The following is a 17,949-nucleotide window of genomic DNA, read 5'->3' as shown; positions in this document are numbered from 1 at the left end:
TCGGCAGCGGCCTGAGTCTTGCTCCGCCTCATTCTTCTCTGAGAGGAGAGAACGGCCGTTCCGCATTTTCTCTCTCTACAAGCAGGGGTGGGGGAACAATGGCCCTATTATGACTTGTGGACTTCAACTCCCAGAATTCTTGAGCCAGCGTGGCTGGCTCAGGAATTCTGGGAGTTGAAGTCCACAAGTAATAGGGCCCTCGGTTCCCCACCCCTGCACAGTATTCCTGATGAACTTTGAACCACCAAACATTTTCACCATAGAGCTGCGATAGTTAGACTGGACCAATCGGCCATTATAATGTACTATATCGTCACGGGTGGCCGGGGAGGGGTGTTCTAATTCTAAGATTTCCAATTCTAAGGAAAGGCCGCGGCGGCAGGAAATTATGTTCTCAGCGGGTAGCGAGAATGGGGAAGGGGAGGCCCCAACTGGGCCTCTGCGTTGTGACACACTTTGCGTCACCTAGGCAACCAGGAAGGGGAAACAATCGCCGCTCCTCTTTCCGCTTCCTCTGAGGCTCGAAGGCGAGAGCTGCTCGGCTGGGTGCTGTTTACGGGACTTCCTCCTTTACGTTTCCTTGATCTCGGGACACCGCGCCGGACCGCTGCGCAGGAAAATAACCTGTCGCAAAGGTGAGTCATTACGGCCGTCTGCCGGGATGGAGGTCGGAGCTCTGCCGTTCCCTCCCGAGGGTCCGTTAGGAAGCCAGGCTCGTGGCCGTTGGCCAGAGAGGAGCGAAGATTGCGTACTTTAGCCGGCCGCCCACTCGTTCTGCCCTGGGAACCGTCGGCTCTCGCCTGTTTCCTCTCTTTTGTTAGGACCGACTCACATTTGTACGTTTCCCCTAATTTACCTGATTGTTAAATTGTTACTGTGGAATTTCGGCAGCAGGGGTCGGCAACCTTGGCTCTTTTATGACTCGCGGACTTCAACTCCCAGAATTCCTGAGCCAGCTATGCTGGCTCAGGAATTCTGGGAGTTGAAGTCCGCGAGTCATAAAAGAGCCAAGGTTGCCGACCCCTGGTTATTATAACGCATTATTATTTACTGCATTATTTTGTGCCTTCGGGTCGGTTTTTGATTCCTGGGGTCCGCCTGAACTGCAGTTTTTTTTGGCAAGGTTTTTCGGAAGTGGTTTGCGATTACAGGTAGTCCTCGACTTACAACAGTTCACTTAGTGACCATTCAAAGTTACAACGGCACTGAAAAAAAATGTGACTTATGGCCGTTTTTCACAGTTGCGACTTTTGTAGCATCCCCATGGTCAAGTGATCAACATTCAGATGCTTGGCAACTGGCTCATATTTATGGCAGTTGCTGTGCGCCACGGTCATGTGATCACCTTTTGTGACCTTCTGACAAGCAAAGTCAATGGGAAGCCAAGTTCACTTAACAACCAGGTTACTAACTTATGAACTGCGATGATTCACGAAACAACTGTGGCAAGAAAGGTGATAAAATGGGGCAAAAATCCCTTAACAAATGTCTCACTTAACAACATAATTTTTGGCCTCCATTGTGTTTGTAAGTCAAGGACTACCTGTGACTGACCCAAGGTTTCTCGGATGGCTTTGTATCTGAAGTGGAATTAAAATTCATGATCTTCCCATTTCCATCCTGATGCATTAACCAGTGCATTAAAGTGGTTCTTCTATGGCATATAGCTCTCAAAATTTTAGGTAATATGCATAGAGCAGTGTTTCTCAACCTCGGCAGTTTGAAGATGGGTGGACTTCAATTCCCAGAATTCCCCCGCCAACCATTTTCAAGCTGCCAAGGTTGAGAAACATTGCCCCCCCAACAATTTGAATCTTCATTTTACCTACCTTGGAAGGATGGAAGTCTGAGTCAACCTTCCTCCATTCATAATTTTCATAGCTTGCCTTTCAGCAAGGTGCACAACATGTAGCCAGTTGAAAAATAATTAAAACTTAAGATAACCAATAGTTACATGCCTTTGTATAGTAAAAATTTAGAAAAAGCATAGTTAATGAAATCAATCAGTTTATGGCTACAAAACTCAAGTTCCATGCCCTTCCAAAATTGCCAGTAAAATACGTTGTTAAAATCTGTAAAAGAGTAACATTTTAAATCTACATGTAACTAGATGATTTATGCATATTGAATAGGGGATTGAATAGAGGTTAGAAGGCCTCTCTTCAGTTCAAGGATTACAATAGGTATCAGTTCTGAAGAAAGTGCATTTATTTAATTTCAACTCCAATTCAAGGTTCTACTTAGTTAGAATTGAATTGTTTCATTGGGGGGGGGGCGCTCTGGAAAGGTTTTTTGAAGTCACCAAGGAACTCAATAAAGGACTGAAGAACTGAACTTCTCTACTTATAATTTCTGCTTATATGCCATTTCCAATAATAAACATACTGATTATCACCTGAAGTTGTTTTGACACTTTTGCTGCAGTGCTTTGCAGGTCATTGAACTAAACCATTTTCTGATCTTTGATGATATATTGAACCACATGTTGACCACATGGACTTAGTTCGCTTACTCAGTAGAACACAGAAAAAGCAGACCAATATTAAAAGTAATGAAGCTTAGTATGTGCAAACGCATTTGCTAGATTTATAAGGGGGTTCATGAGGTACTCCATGAATAGTGATGCTTTCTCCTCTTCTCAGAGCTAACAAGTAGAAGGACAGTCCTTGGACATCATGGAGCCATTCATGGGCCAGGTACTGATTTGAGATGAAAGGGATGAAGCCTTCTGCCAAGGCTGTTATGGAAGAGGAGAAGAAAGGTATAGATGAGTTTTGGAAAAAACTTCATAGTGTGAGCATAATGGAACTTACAGATTTTATTTATGTATAACGTGTACTATTTTTATGTTTTTATTGGATATATTGTAAACAATTGGGAATGTTTGGGGAAATCTGGTGGTAAATTAGAACCATAAGTGAATGAATAATAATCATGTGACAAATATATTCAGTGTCTCTCTCCTTAGAAAGAATTTGGAATATATCATATTTTCTTGCTCTCTCTTGATTAGAGAGTTGTGAGTTTGTAATGATTTGTTAAAATCATGTTCATCTATAGCAGTTCCAGGTAGAAATAGATACTGTCCTTTCTCTGTGAGTGTAAATTACCGATTTTGTCACTTTGCTTCTTTTTAATTTAGTAATTTTAAACTTAAATTATATTTAAATCTAAGAATGTGTCAGAGTTTGATTATAAAAGGGAAAAGAAAAGGAAGCAAAAGAAAATGTTGTTAGTTGCGAAGTCGTGTCCGACCCATCGCGACCCTATGGACAATGTTCCTCCAGGCCTTCCTGTCCTCTACCATCTTCTGGAGTCCAGTTAAGCTCACGCCTACTGCTTCAGTGACTCCATCCAGCCACCTCATTCTCTGTCGTCCCCTTCTTCTATTGCCCTCAATCTTTCCCAGCATTAGGCTCTTCTCCAGTGAGTCCTTCCTCCTCATTAGGTGGCCAAAGTATTTGAGTTTTAGCTTCAGGATCTGGCCTTCTAAAGAGCAGTCAGGGTTGATCTCCTCCAAAAGAAAATAGTCTAGTTTTATTTACAATGTAACTGCAGTGATGGATGCTTTAGCTGGCTAACTAATTGACTCATACTTGAAATCATGGGTTCAAATAATAAGATTGCTTCTTTTTGACATTTTGCATAGCCACTTTGTAATTAGTCTTATTTTGTGTTAAATTTAATCTTAAGAGAGACTAGGTAAACAACTACAAAATGTAAATATTATTTGATTAATGTTTTTATTAGGAGAGTTGGTTTGATATAATGGTTAAGGTTAAGATTAATTCTGTAAATTGTATGCCCATCTTGGGCATGATGTCACGTAGGTGATTTTGGGCTAGTTATTTTCTCTTAGCTATGGCAAAGAAGGAAGCGGACACTTCTAAAAAGTTGTAGGGATTAGATCCAAGAAGTCACCAAAAGTCAACATTGGCCTGAAGGTGCACAGATGCACAAAATCATTCAGGCTATAGTTGCATATGTCTTGAGCCTATATTTGCTTTTTTAAATCTGTAAATATAAAAAAGGTATCTTGGTATCTCTCCCAAGCTGGAGATTCCCACTCCAAGTCAAAGCATAGGATGGAACAAGATGATGAAGAAGACTACAGGCAACTTCCCAAAAAGAAGCAAAAAGTTTCTGGTGAGTAGAATAGTATTCCCAATTCTCTGCTTGGCATAGATTAGGTGACCCCTATATATTTGTTTCCTTTGATGGCTTCCAGCTGATCCAATCAGTGGACTGATACTCTTGCTTTTTCTTCTATCTTTCCCTAATGCCAATTTGAGGATTTTCAGTATTTAAGTGAGTTTTTTCCCCCAGATATAAAAGAAAAATCTCACATTTGCTTGCCTTTCTCCCAGGAAAAAGACAGTCAGTGGGAAAACAACCTAATTTGAAGTCCCCAAAGTGCTCTAGAAAGCCAGAACCATCAGCATATGTAGCAGGTAAGATGCAGAATCCCATATAAAGTCCTTGTAAGGAAGAATATATGAGTATTGTAGGAATAACAATTAAGAACTATCACAGTTTAGGACTTAATATTATTGGAAAGGGGGTCATACACCTTTCCACTTCCCAGTAGAATTGAAAAAGGAGACTTGGCACTTATATATGCAGCCAAAAAAGGATAACTATACTACCAAAGGCTTAGTAATACTGTCTATACAAATGCAGTACTAGAGATACCTACATAAAGATATAAGAAGAGAATCCTACCTAGTTCTTTCCAGGCAAAGGTCTGTGGAGATTCTCAGTCATCCAGGTCATGGTTTTTTGTATTGTATTTGTATTATATTTGTATTATATTTTGATATTTATTGCCCTGTACACTGCCCTGAGTCCTTCGGGAGAAGGGCGGTATAAAAATTTAATAAATAAATAAATGGTTATACCAAAGGTGCTTTTTTCAAACAGCAGCTGGACTTCTTTGATTTTCCTTGAAGACATTTCATTTCATTTCTCCTCCAAGCTGTGGGGAAGGATTTATGATGCTACTTCAATGGAATAGAATGACAAAGTTGCTTCTCTTCTCTGTCTGTGGTGAAAGTTGCTCCTACCGGATCTTTTTGTGGATTTGACAAAGGCCCAGTTGGGATATCCGCAAGTTTTGAGTGCTTCATTGATGTGTTTTTGTTCTTTCTCTTTTTTCCTTCTGCTACAAGAAAAGAGCTTGCCCACTCCAAAGACAAAACACCCAGGCACAAATAGTGCAGTGCTGCTGTATATGCAGTGTAATGCAGTGAGGCATGTGCAGACTTGTACATTGGGGAAACAAAATCTCCTGTTTACAATGCAGTCCTTTCAGCAGTCCCAAGATGGTTCCATACTCATTTGCACTCTGAATCAGGTACTCTGAAAACATAGATTAACCCCCAGGTGATTTTAATGACTCTCATAATGTTAACAACTGGCTGACTGAAAAGAGTATAAAACCTTCCTTTCCCAGTTAGAACTGAAGAAGCTTCTCGGAGAAGCAAAACATCTTCAAGAAAAAGCAAGAAAGTCATTTGAAGAAAAAAAACACCTTTGGGACATTTTCAGGCAAAGCTATTTTTGCAGAAAATTGCAAAACAATTTTATTTTGGAAAGCAAGGTGTTCTAGACACATATGGAACCAATACAAATTTTCTCTAATGTTCATTAGAACTCATTCCTATGCATGTCAAATTGCAGCCTAAATCTTTCCGAGACAATAGCCTAATCATCTTGTAGCTGACAAAAGACATATCAAGTCCAGTAATGCTTTACCAAATTTGTCTATGGTAATTCTCAATCAAATTCTTTACCAAATTCTTGTTTGATAGAGGAACACATTGGGAGATACTGGGTTGTCTTTTGCTGGAAATTATTTGACACAACTGGCTCTCTATTAATGCTGTAAGTTGGATCCTGAATTCATCAAGGTTTGATCTAGAATCACTGCCGAGATCATTTGAAATTCATTGGCTCTGCTTCCATAAGCAGGACATGAACTTTGTTCCTTTGCAGTGGCTGGAATGTAGAAGTACTCTGCTTCTAAACCAGGAAGTAGCCCATTCAAGCATAATGAACACATGCTTCCTTTGCTTGTCCTAGATCTCCCAGCCTACTGCACCATGCCTGATTTTGTATTCATATTCCCCTCTTTACTTGCCACTTCTCTAAACTAAACTGCCCCTGACCATTTTTATTGTGATGGAGGTGCTTTAACCCTGCCATTTTGGTGGTTCTGTTCTGACCTTGTTGCTCTTTAAAAGGAAAGCCCAGTTGGGTTACCTACAAAGAAGATTAAAATGTTGAATCATCACCATCCTGTGCTCTGGCAGGAAGCTTAGAAGAGCAGTGGTACTTGGAGATTCTGGACAAGGGCCGTGTATCTTGCCCAATCTGCCGATCTGTAGTGAGGAAGACAGTGGAAGGATTGAAAAAGCATATGGCAAATTGCCACCAGGTGAGGAGATGGGAAATACAATCCTTAGGAATTCTGTTATGCCATCAAAAAAAGGTCCAGCTGTTCCAACATTTCATCTTTAGTCTGGGTGATCAGACGGTTATTTCCCTAACACATCCCAAACCATGTTTCCTTTGTCTTTTGAAGTTCTGGTTAGTGTACAATGGCTTACGTATAATGAAAATGGTCAGGATGAGATAATACATTAGAATTCTAGCTTTCTATGTTTTTCGGGTGGGCTCCTCCCTCTTTATTGATTTTTTTTTGAACTAAAAAATACCAAATATGTATTTCTTCATGCAGAAGAGATCCAAAAGTTTATCATTTCGATTGCTTATTTCCAGTTTTCACCTTCTTTTTACCATAACTGCACAATGTAAAAAAGTGCAATAGCATGATAAACATGTCTAAAGATATTAGTTTTCAGCTTTATTTTAAAATTTGGTTCTCCAAAGTGAAATTACATTTTATTGTTAATGTATGTTGAATGAATATTCCCTGGTAAGTCATTATTAGTTCAGATTCAACAATGCAATTGTAATACTGGGACTTTTCCCCTTTATGTATTGTTTCTTTATTGAATTGCATTTGCCTTTAAGTTCAAAATCCATATTCTGAAATGTATACATGTGTGCAAGAAAGGTGTTTTAGGTGAAGCTCCTCTAAATTATATAGAATGAAGATATTCTATAATGCTAAGATTGGACATCGTTCAGTACCATTGAATGGAGGGAGAGGTAGGATAGCACATAATTATTGCAGCTTAAACTCTCAGCTGTCTTAACACTTTCTATTCCTAGGAGATGTTCACATGTCAGCACTGTGGGAAACAATTGCGGTCTCTTGCAGGAATGAAGTATCACATCATGGCAGATCACAACAGCCTGGTATGGTGCAAAGAATATATGTATAAAAAGTCTTTTCTAGGAAGGACCTTTGGGCTACTAAGATAGTCAACTTGAACATTTATGCTACCCAGCACTTGGAAAATGGGTGTGACACCCACCCACCCCCAACCCCCCAACAACAGTTTGTTGCATTGCTAAAATAATAGCTCAGTACTTTGTTCAGAAACCCCTGTCAGGTCACATGCCTCAGCAGTTCTGAAAACCAAGAAATTTCTCATGTAGCCCAGTTGGGAGAATGGACTAAGATCCAAGGTCCTCCTGACTGACTTGCAAGATTTTCATCTTTCATTGCCTACCTTGTTTTTTCTTTGTAAGTAAACTTCCTTTGGTTTGCTGTAAATGATAGCCTTAGATTAATTTTCCCCTTCTCTGCTTTTATGCAGCCAATTAGGAAGGAAGCCGGCCAGTTAGATAAGCAGAGTGAGCGTGAATGTTTGCGGAGAGTCCTGAAGCGCATGGGCAAGCTCAAGTGCACAAGAGAGGTGAGCTTTGGCTACTAAGGCTGAGGGACATCTTTACAGCTCAAATGGACTTTCCCAAGTCCTAAGAAGATTATCTTTGCCTGTTCTTGAGGGGAGTGGTGGGCCAGTGGATTAGACTTGTCTTCCAGATTTCTGTCCATAGGTGGGGGAAAATTTATGCACCTGGTTTTTTTCCTCTCTCTCTTGACTCAGGAACTGACCACTGTTTTTCTCTGCCTTCTTCTACAGGGATGTACAGGCAGCTTCACCAGCATAATGGGGTATCTCTACCATACACAGAAATGTGGAAAAGCAGCTGCCGAACTGGAGAAGATGGCTTTAAAATGCCATCACTGCAATAAAGCATATCGGTCCAAGGCAGGCCTTGTTTACCACTTGAAGTCTGAGCATGGACCTGTGAGTTCTTTGGGTAGTGAAACTGGGGAGAATGGGGGGGAACTGATAAGCTTCTGAGCGCCTTTTAATCTGTGTCTGGATTTCTTCACCTTGACAAGTCATCACAAGGATTTCAAGTCTTCACACCACCCCCAGAAGCTTGTAAGCCGCCCTGAGTCTTCGGAGAAGGGCGGGATATAAATGTAATTAAAGAAAGAAAGAAAGAAAGAAAGATAATTGTGGAGTGGGGAGGAAAAAGCCGAGGACCACGATAGTATTCAGAAATGTTGTTGTGTCATAGTATTTCTGACTCAATAATAAGATTCAGTTCTTATCATTCAACTCTCTTCCCAGGTCTTTGAATAGTGTAAACGATTGGCTTTTCTTGTCAGGTGTCATTTCTCCACGAAGACAGCAGGCCAACCCATATGAAGGACTCAAGCATGGAATCAAACAGCATAGGTAGAATCCAGAGGAAGTCTGCTAAGGTGGCTGCCTACTACCTGCATGAATTGGCCAATGAAGAACTTGTAAAGGAGTGGCCAAAGAGGAAAGTCTTGCAGGATCTTGTTCCTGATGATCGGAAGGTACAAGATTTGCATGTTCTATAAAGAGGAATACGTCCAAGGTCTGTGTAGCTAAGAAATGAAAGACCACAAGTAAAAATTCTTAACTGCTTGAGAGGAGCAAACCGGTGCTTGGGGCACATCGTTTTATTGCAGTTTTGTAACTTCAGGTCAGTGGAGCATCCATGGCAACAGTTCTATTGCAGGCTATGACTGTACAAAGTTCTGGGAAGAGCTGCTTTTCCTTATTCCTTCAGACAGTGATTGGGCCATTCCAGGATGAGAGGGACATTTGCAGTTCTTGAAATATAATTTGCCCTGTTTTTGAGATTACCTTATGAAATAATCCTAAATCTTTGTTCATAACTGAGTATCCAAGCTGATTTATTTGCATCTTTCTTGGAATGTTGCACACATGGAGAGAAGCAAAGGGACACTATAGATTTGCTATCAAATCCTCGGGAATTAGACCTGAACTAAATAGAAGATTGTTAAACTATTAAATCACACAGAGTTAGTGCAAGTCAGGCTTTGTTTAAATTATATGTACAAAAGCAGCTCTTCTATGACTCGAAGTAACATTTTCCATTCTTTCTATGGGGTATGCAAGACTATTTGGGGTGATGTTTATGGTTAGAATTTATCACTGGAAGGATTTTGTGCATCGTTCCCAAGACTTTGGTGACTAGCATTTGTCTGTCCCTTTTCTTGAGGAAGTTGTTAGTTCTTAGTGTGGTTTTGTCTTGGGACTCATGATTTTTTTTTAAAATGTAGTGTTTTTTTAGAATTGTAAACTACTTAGAGTCTTTTTAGAAATTGGGCATCTTGAAATGTAATAAATAACCCATTCCAGTTGGCTATAGCCTTGCTAACAGTTTCTATCTTTTATGTTAGATTTTTAAAACCCTAAGTCCTAACTCCTAACCCTAATAGGCATAGTTGCTGGGATATGGTATGGCAAATTGAAATTCATCTGCCTGAATGTATGCTGTCAGCTCGATTAGGCATTGATCTTGCCTGACATCAAAGCTCTTTAAGAGGGGATGATTGACTTGAACACAGTAGGTAGAAAGGGCAGCTTCATGTACAAAGACTGTACAGAGATGACAGCATCAGCTCCTGAACTCTAGTTTTTGCTTTTGTTCTGTTCTCCTGTCTCAGCTGAAATATACTCGGCCGGGGATGCCTGCTGTGAGCCAGGAGGTTCTGTGCAAGTGGAGGTCAGAAATAAAGACATACAGACGGGTCCATTGCCCCAACCAGGTAACCATAGCCCCTGCCAGGTAAGATTGAATTTGGTGAGCAGGAAAGTATGGTTTGCAGTTGAAACTATTATTTTTTCTCATGGCAATGTCATTAGAAATGTAGTCGTGATTAATTGATCCGATGGAACAGTTTTATTCTATTTCCAAACTGGCCCAATACATAAGAAACATCTGTGGAAAACCTGCAGATCTGTGAACCTTTTATTACTTTCTGTCATGTATCCTTTACAGGCACAAAGGAAAGCCTCTCTCCATAAGCACACCAACTAATTAATGATCGTTATAGCTTGTGTGAAATCCTTTTTCCTCATAGTTATCAGCCTAGGTCGCTCAGTCTTTACATAGTGACCTTATTTCTGTTTTGTTTCTCTCAAGGGTTGTGAGTGTGTCTACAGCAGCATCTCTGGTCTTAAGGCCCATCTGGGCAATTGCACCCTGGTATGTATCAGTAGACAAGCTGTATGGAGGCCTTCTCCACTGTTGCCAAGAAAAGTCCTAGGCAGAACCAGGGGAAAACCAGGCATACAGTCAGTTCCAATGTATTTTCTGCCAGATCTGTCCTCTCCAAAAGATTCATATTTTGTATGTGAGACTTTGCCCGCTTAAGTGATATCAGTATAGCTCCCTCACTTAGTTTGTGGGAAATATTACCTTTGAGGACAGAAAGATCATTTTATTTTTCCTCCAGGCCATTTCACTCTGGCCTTTTCATGAATAAAAAGGTAAAGGTTCCCTTGCACACGCATGCTAGTCGTTTCCAACTCTAGGGGCCAGTGCTCATCTCCGTTTCAAAGCCGAAGAGCCAGCGCTTGTCCGAGGACGTCTCTGTGGTCACTAGACGCCAAAGGCGCACGGAACACTGTTACCTTCCCACTGTAGTGGTCCCTATTTTTCTACTTGCATTTTTACATGCTTTCGAACTGCTAGGTTGGCAGAAGCTGGGACGAGTAACAGGCGCTCACTCTGTTACGCGGCACTCGTGATTCGACCCGCCAAACTGCCGACCATCTGATCGACAAGCTCAGCGTCCTAACCCACTGAGCCACCGCGTCCCTTTTTTCATGAATAGGGAAAGGTTTATCATGTTTTAAATATGATCAACATGATCCAGAGGAAAGCCACAATATTACAGAATTCACCAGAATAAAACCTCTTGCCCAGTCTCACTTCTTTTCCTTATTGTTCACTGTCATTGCTAGGAATGCTAATGATTTTTGTCTTTCCTCAATTACAGGGTGAGTTTGTGGCTGGGAAGTACAAGTGCTTGCTTTGTGAGAAGGAGTTTGTGTCCGAGAGTGGGGTCAAGTACCATATAAACACTGTGCACTCTGAGGTGAGGAGCTGGTCTCAAAAGCATGGACCTGTTTGCGTTTGCACACACTCCATGGCTTTAAGCCTTTTTTTCTGCCTTTTTTTTCCATGGGTGGGAGAGGGAAAGGGTTCAAACTTTTTCCCTTTTCCTGTGGTATGAGTCGAGGTCATCAGTGTGCGCCCAGTGTTTGTATTGCGCCTCTTCCCCTCAGGACTGGTTTGATAACACAAACAGCACTAAGAGCTTTGAAAAACTGGTAAAGCTGCAGCAAAAGGAAGTTGAACAAAAAAGGCAACGCAAGAAGCACGTGTCCAGTCGGAGCCGTAAGAAGAAGCTGCGGAACGCCACTCCAAAGAAATCACCCAGGCTAGCACCAGATCAGAACCAACGGCAGGAGGTCAAAGTCAGCCATTCTAAGATGGCAGACTGTGAAAGTAGGAGCCTGGAAGAAGAGGATTCTCTCCCTTTGAAGTTCAGTCACCGAAGGGCGAAGAAATAGCCTCCTGCAGGAATTTCTGCTTTGCAGGACAGGTACAGCAGGAGCATCTTACACTTAGGGAGCATGTACTTAGCAAAACCTGGGGGAAGGAGGAGAGAGGAGAGAGGGGATTGGTTTGAGGAGTGAAATCAAACTACTAACAGTCCTGCTAGTTACTACTTGGCAACTTTAAGAGGTATGGACTTTGCTGGCTGAGGAATTTTGGGAATTGGAAGTCCATACCTCTTTAAATTGCCATGATTGAGAAATGCTGTAACAGATGAAATCTGGCCATTTGGAAATAGTAAATTTTCCCACATTTTTCAGAGACATTCCATTGCACACTACAGGAGAAAATGTATTAAGTTCTCAAATATAATATATAAGAATTTAGCAGGGATAGGACTTGGGAATCAATAGATCTCAATCGTTTACCCTGCTCCCCAAATCCTGACTTCAACTACTTAAGGCTTTTTTCCTTTGAAATGTTTCAGCATCTGCAGTTCCTAACGCTGGAAAGAGAGCTATCTTGGGAAGGAGAAGGGGGAATGTTCCATCTACCCTAAGAGACAGATATAAGTAAATTGGAATAGATGTAAAATTTTTCCATGGTCAACAGTCCACATTTTCTTTTTAAGGGACCGTTAAAAGTGATTGCAGTTACAGTTTTGACACTTGGAAATACTAAAGACATGTTTCTCAATCACAGGCACCTGGAAACAGGAAAGAGAAGAGATTCTTGACTTGAATTCACCTCTTGCAAGTTCAGTGAAGGTAGAGAGCAGAGTATCTGGGAGAAGAACTGGTCAACAGCATGAGTAAGAAGACTTTCCTGAAATTCCAGTGTTCCAGTCTAGTTGCAGTAAAACAAGATCTTTTACATACTGTTATATATTGAGCCAGGTGCTTGCACAGGATTAACTTGCAACATAAGCTTATGAAATATTATATCACATAGAAAATAAAGTTACTAATCACTCTAGTTGTGTGTTGTTTTTTTTAGTGTCAAAATTATAATTTACTGTTACTATATAATAAAAAGCAAACAAGAATTCCTTCCAATGAATTTAATACAGGAGTAGAGAATCTACATAAATGAGCTGCACTCATCTAGTGAGTGATTACATTTAACTCAAATTGATCTGGCCTTGTTTGTGGTTAAGTTCCCTTGTATTATGCAAAAGTATTTCCTGAGTAATTGATGGAGCTTTTTTGGGAACTCTTTTCTCTTCCCACCTCATAGAGTTTCATGCCCTCCTCCCCACCCCTCTATCACGGGTCAGTCATTTTCCCCATAGATCTCCTTCAGGAAGCAGCCAATCCAGGGCCTTTCTATGCGGAAGCCATGTGGTTCCACCCTGAAAGTGGGTGCCATTTTGGGAGCAGGCCCCATGCGAACAGGGAAGATGCACTAGGTCTTCCTGATTCTTCTCCACCACTGAGGCATCCCATGCTCCACCTAACAACCTGCACAGTTGCTTAACCACAACAGCAAAAGCAGGGATTAGGATCATGAAGTGAGGCAATCACGTGAGTGCTTCACTTAATAATGAGCACAGCCTGCAAACATAATTGGCAAGCTCTATGGTCCTACATCATATGTAGTAATGCTAGTAAAGCTCCCCAAGGGAGTACACAAGGGGATTATTTCTCTTGACAGGCCAACGTAACTTGAGAGGTTTTTATTCAGGAACCCTTGCAGATAACAATTTAGCCTCAAGTTAAGGAGTTCCAACATATTACGGGTATTGGGAAGGTCCTTGTTTGGGATAATTAAAAATCAGAGCAGCATGTCATGAAAGCATTAACCCCACTCAATAGGTCTGGCATTACTTTCCCCTTTCTTTAAAACAGTCCCCAACAGGACTGCTATGTCAGCTTTATCCCTCGGCCTCCATGGATTATATATTAACCTGTCCTTCCCTTTGTATACCGAGTCTTTCTCTGGCAATGTGAAACTGTAATCATGCAGTAGAACAAATTCTCTTGGGCAAAGTATTCAGTCAAGCCCAATTGGTTCGCATTACAATTTTATTAGCCTCGGGAAAAGAATAATCAGACAACATAAACGAACAAGTTAAACACTAAATGATCTAAACAAAGAGCTATTAAATCTATTAGTATATGTAGGCTACATGAATCAGTGCAGAATTCCATAAAAATGACTCCTGTGATAATGGAAAAGAGGAATTTGATGCCCACTCATATTCACACATGCTCAGGGCTTTTTTTCTCATAGAACGCTCAGAACGGAGTTCCGGCACCTTTTTTGGATGGAACCTTGTAGGGTAGGCAAGGCGGGTTATATGACATGTGTGAGTTCCGGCACCTTTTTCTTTTACAAAAAAAGCACTGCACATGCTTAACTTGATTTCTGAATGAATATGCTACATTTGCAAAGCCTAAGGGCTGATACTAACCATACACCCTATGCCAGACATGTCAAACACAAGGCCAGATCCGGCCCGTGAAGTGGTATCATGTGGCCCGCGAAGCCATCCTGGAAACTGAGGGAACGGCCCCCACTGCCTTGGCCCTGGCCCAGAGACCCTCCTTCTGCCAGAGATCCTCAGATCTGTCCCACTCCTGCCCAGGCCCCCATAGGCACCATTGATGCGAACGATGTAGAGCTGGCCACGCCCACCCAGTAAGCCATATGCACTCTAGCCACGCCCACCCAGTAGGCCACGCCCACCCAGGCCATACCCACCCGGCCCCCTGAGGGCAACTGCAATGCTGATGCGGCCCTCAATGAAATTGAGTTTGACACCCCTGCCCTATGCTGTGTCAATGCATTTTCTATTCCTTTATTGACTTAATAGCAGCTGAGATACTGTTTTAGAGGGCAGGTTTCTGAAACTGAGATACTTGCATGTAAACTGACATATGGGAGATGAAAAGCAATAATCCTCCAACTGTATAGAAGGGATAAATTTGAGGATATTTTCAATGCTATCCTGGTAGGAGATGTTCATCCTGCTGGTGTGCCTGGAGGATGCTTGGTACTGTCAGTGTTTGGGTTGAAGAATCCTAAGTGAAGGAATGAGGGGGCTGGTTTCACTTAGCAGTCATGAATGGGGTTGGTGATCCAACCACTTTAATTTTTATCAGTTTATTATAAGAAAAGTTATAACCTCAGCTTTTTGCTTTATATTTCTATTAATTCAAACCATTTCTATAACTACAAAGTCAAACCTCAAAATCGAAATTTCACTATTTTCTGTTTTGAGAATAAAATCTAGAAGTAGTTTCCAAATGGAAAAAAAAACCTAGATAAATTCTTTTTAATTAAAGCAGTCATTTTTGCCTTCTCCTCAACTCCATCAATGTGGGAGTTGATAGATCTTTCCATCTTTGTGCAAATAAAAGTCTTGCTGCTGTCAACATATATAATAACAAAGTTCCTTTTTTCCCCAAGTCCTTTATCCAGCAAACCAAAAGACTTCTTGTTTCAGTTTTATATTTATTTTAAGAATCCTCTGAATTAAAATAAAGATTTGGTCTCAATATTTCTTTGTTTTGTCACAGGTCCCCCAACGATGGTAGAAAGTACCCTTTTCAGAAATACATTTCCAACATACATTTGAAATTTCTTCACACATCGTTGACCATTTCTCGGGCATTATGTACTAAAGGATGCATCATTTTGAAACAGATTGTAGTTCAACATAAACTTCATTTCTCCACATTTTTTCCTATTGATCAAGCATTATATTGCAACCAAAGTTCTTTGCCCATTGAATCAGTCTTTTAACAGTTCACGTTTTGGTCACTTTCTAATTGGATTACTGCAGGGGTTTATAAACTTTATTCCTCCTTCCAAAAATAAAACCAGACCAATTAATCATGTTGTGCCAGTCCCTCCATTAAGTGTTCCAAATGTCCTAATTGTCTTGGCTGAATGCAGTTTCTCTGGCCATTACATTTCACTCCTCCTGCAGCGCAAGGCCAGAAGCTCTACCACTCAACCGGCCACGCAGATAGGCCAAGTCCTGCAAACAGTCGTGCTCTCGCCACAGCTGCTCCAATTGTTTCTGCAATCGGTGCTTATGCTCCTGCAGCTTCTGAGCTCGCTGGACCAGCTGGTGCAACTCCTTCTTCAGCTCCTTATTCTGCTGGCAAACTGTCTGGCTGTGCTCTTGAAGGCACTGCAAGGCCAACTGTTGCACCTGCTGAGCCAAGCCCTCCACTTCCTGCCCTGCCTCCTGTTCCTGGGCGATCTTCTCTCTCAAGGCTCTTATCTTGGCTGCCTCCAAGTGCTGCACATGCTGCTTCTGCGCAGCTGCCAACTCCTTCTGCAGCTGCCGAATGTGGGAGGTCTGCTCTTGTTTCAGGGTTTGCACCTCACGCAGTCCCTCCAATTCAGAGCTGAGACGGGCCAGCTCAGCTTCCTTCTGGAGCAGCTGTTCCCGCAGAGCTTCCTCTTGCTCCTGGGAATGGGCAATCACTTCTTGGTGCTGTTGCTGGATTTGGTGCAGCAATTCCTGGTTCTCTTCACTTAGAGAAACCACCACACCCTGGCGCCTTCGGGCTCGCTTGGCTAGGTAGCCGGCAAACTCCCGGCTCTCATTCTGGAGGTCTTGTGCCTCTTGCTGGAGGAAGTCATATTGTGCCCTCAGCTGTGCCCTCCTCCCTCTCAAATCCTCCAGGTTTCGGCAAACGCTCTCATATTCCTGTTGTACTGGCAGCAGCAAGGCGTTGTCTGGCACGGATTCCACGGTGTCCCCAGCGGTGGCCCTTGAAGCTGTGAGCTTGGGCCTGGCTGGCTGTGCTTTCTTTTTCTTTTGGGGCTTCGGAGCCATCACCTTGCCTGGAGGGCTGGAAAGCAGATGGACATGATGTAAAGGTCAAAGCAGGGAGAAAAACCTTAACCCAGATAATAATAATAATAATAATAATAATAATAATAATAATAATAATAATAATAATAATAATAATAATAATAATAATAATAATAATAATGATAATGATACTAATAGTAATAGTAATAGTAATAGTAATAATAATAATAATAATGTTGGAAGGGACCTTGGAGGTCATCTAGTCCAACCCCCTACTCAGGCAGGAAACCCTATACCATTTCAGACAAATGGCTGTCCAGTCTCTTCTTAAAAACTTCCAGTGTTGGAGCATTCACCACCTCTGGAGGCAGGTTGTTCCACTGGTTAATTGTTCTAACTGTCAGGAAGTTTCTCCTTAGTTCTAAGTTGCTTCTCTCCTTGACTAGTTTCCATCCGTTGCTTCTTGTCCTGCCTTCAGGTGCTTTGGAGAATAGCTTGGCTCCCTCTTCTTTGTGGCAGCCCCAGAGATATTGGAACACTGCTATCATGTCACCCCTCACCCTTCTCTTCATTAAACTAGTTAGTTTAATTAGTTTAAGAAAAGGGAAGAACAAGAGCAATCGCTCTAACAATATCGACCGTGCTAAGGCTGAAGCCCGTGCAGAAACCCTCTTCTAATTTCTGTGGGATTCAGGCGCAGCAGTGGAAGAGCTGGGCCAGGCAGAACTAAAGGGATTCTAAAGATGGAAGAAGATATGAGTGAAAAGCCAGAAGGCTTCATACAGCAGCTTATGAAGGGGAAAGTTAGTATGAAGGAGGTGATATGGAAGGGGGTGTTCTGCTGGGGGGTGGGGGTGGGGTAGAAGCTCAACGAAAAGTCTGTAAGGAGCCTACCTGAAAGTTCTTTTGCAGCTCTGAACAAATCCCTTCTGTGTTTTCTTGTTGCTTAGTGCCTGGGAGGGGGTGGAGCCAGGGGGAGGAGGGAAGACTAACTTTCTTTCATAACCATCTGGTGACTCAGGAGCCAAGACTGAAAATTCATCCTTCCAAGCTGTGTGGCTTATTACATCAGCTGCTGCTAAGCTGAGGATTTGGGTGACAATACATTTCTGTACATACACAATAGATATTCAGCCTGGCCAAATCTTACTGCCCTTGCAACATCGAGGGAGCAAGGCTTTGTGTACTTCTTGAAGCTTCTCCATTTGAGGGGTCCTTGGTGCTCTCTGAGCTTGGTTGCTTTCTTGTAGATGTTTCATTATCCAAACTAGGTCACATCATCAGGGCTGCACTGCACAGCATTGATGATGTGACCTAGTTTGGGTAATGAAATGCCTGCAAGACAA

General features: G+C 41.9%; 1 protein-coding gene across 3 annotated transcripts; it reads left to right on the top strand.

Moving 5' to 3' along the window:
• Positions 1 to 481: 481 nt before the first annotated feature.
• Positions 482 to 12,804, top strand: ZNF512 (zinc finger protein 512). 3 transcript variants are annotated; one of them, XM_081312610.1, is made up of 14 exons: positions 482 to 635; positions 2,643 to 2,761; positions 4,054 to 4,146; positions 4,368 to 4,451; positions 6,312 to 6,436; positions 7,237 to 7,323; positions 7,728 to 7,826; positions 8,055 to 8,222; positions 8,594 to 8,788; positions 9,929 to 10,030; positions 10,408 to 10,470; positions 11,267 to 11,365; positions 11,556 to 11,875; positions 12,532 to 12,804. In XM_081312610.1, exons 2-13 carry the CDS (start codon positions 2,710 to 2,712, stop codon positions 11,841 to 11,843), a joined length of 1,455 nt encoding a protein of 484 aa, XP_081168736.1. In that variant the 5' UTR covers positions 482 to 635; positions 2,643 to 2,709; the 3' UTR covers positions 11,844 to 11,875; positions 12,532 to 12,804. The 3 variants fall into 3 exon arrangements, with proteins under 3 accessions (XP_081168736.1, XP_081168737.1, XP_081168738.1); XM_081312611.1 differs by lacking the exon at positions 12,532 to 12,804 and adding an exon at positions 12,317 to 12,525; XM_081312612.1 differs by lacking the exon at positions 12,532 to 12,804 and having other exon boundaries at positions 9,929 to 10,050; positions 11,556 to 11,793.
• Positions 12,805 to 17,949: the final 5,145 nt, after the last annotated feature.

This window comes from Vipera berus, assembly GCF_964194415.1.
Source record: "Vipera berus genome assembly, chromosome: 1".
Classification (NCBI taxonomy): Eukaryota; Metazoa; Chordata; class Lepidosauria; order Squamata; family Viperidae; genus Vipera; species Vipera berus.
Note: the sequence above shows the minus strand (reverse complement) of the source record. Positions and strands in the feature narration are given on the sequence as shown.

Excerpts from the sequence above, each read along its gene's own strand:
- ZNF512 (XM_081312610.1), top strand. The coding sequence starts at position 2,710 with ATGAAAGGGATGAAGCCTTCTGCCAAGGCTGTTATGGAAGAGGAGAAG. Across the intron at positions 7,324-7,727 it reads TGGCAGATCACAACAGCCTG|CCAATTAGGAAGGAAGCCGG; the intron begins GTATGGTGCAAA and ends GCTTTTATGCAG. Across the intron at positions 10,471-11,266 it reads ATCTGGGCAATTGCACCCTG|GGTGAGTTTGTGGCTGGGAA; the intron begins GTATGTATCAGT and ends CCTCAATTACAG.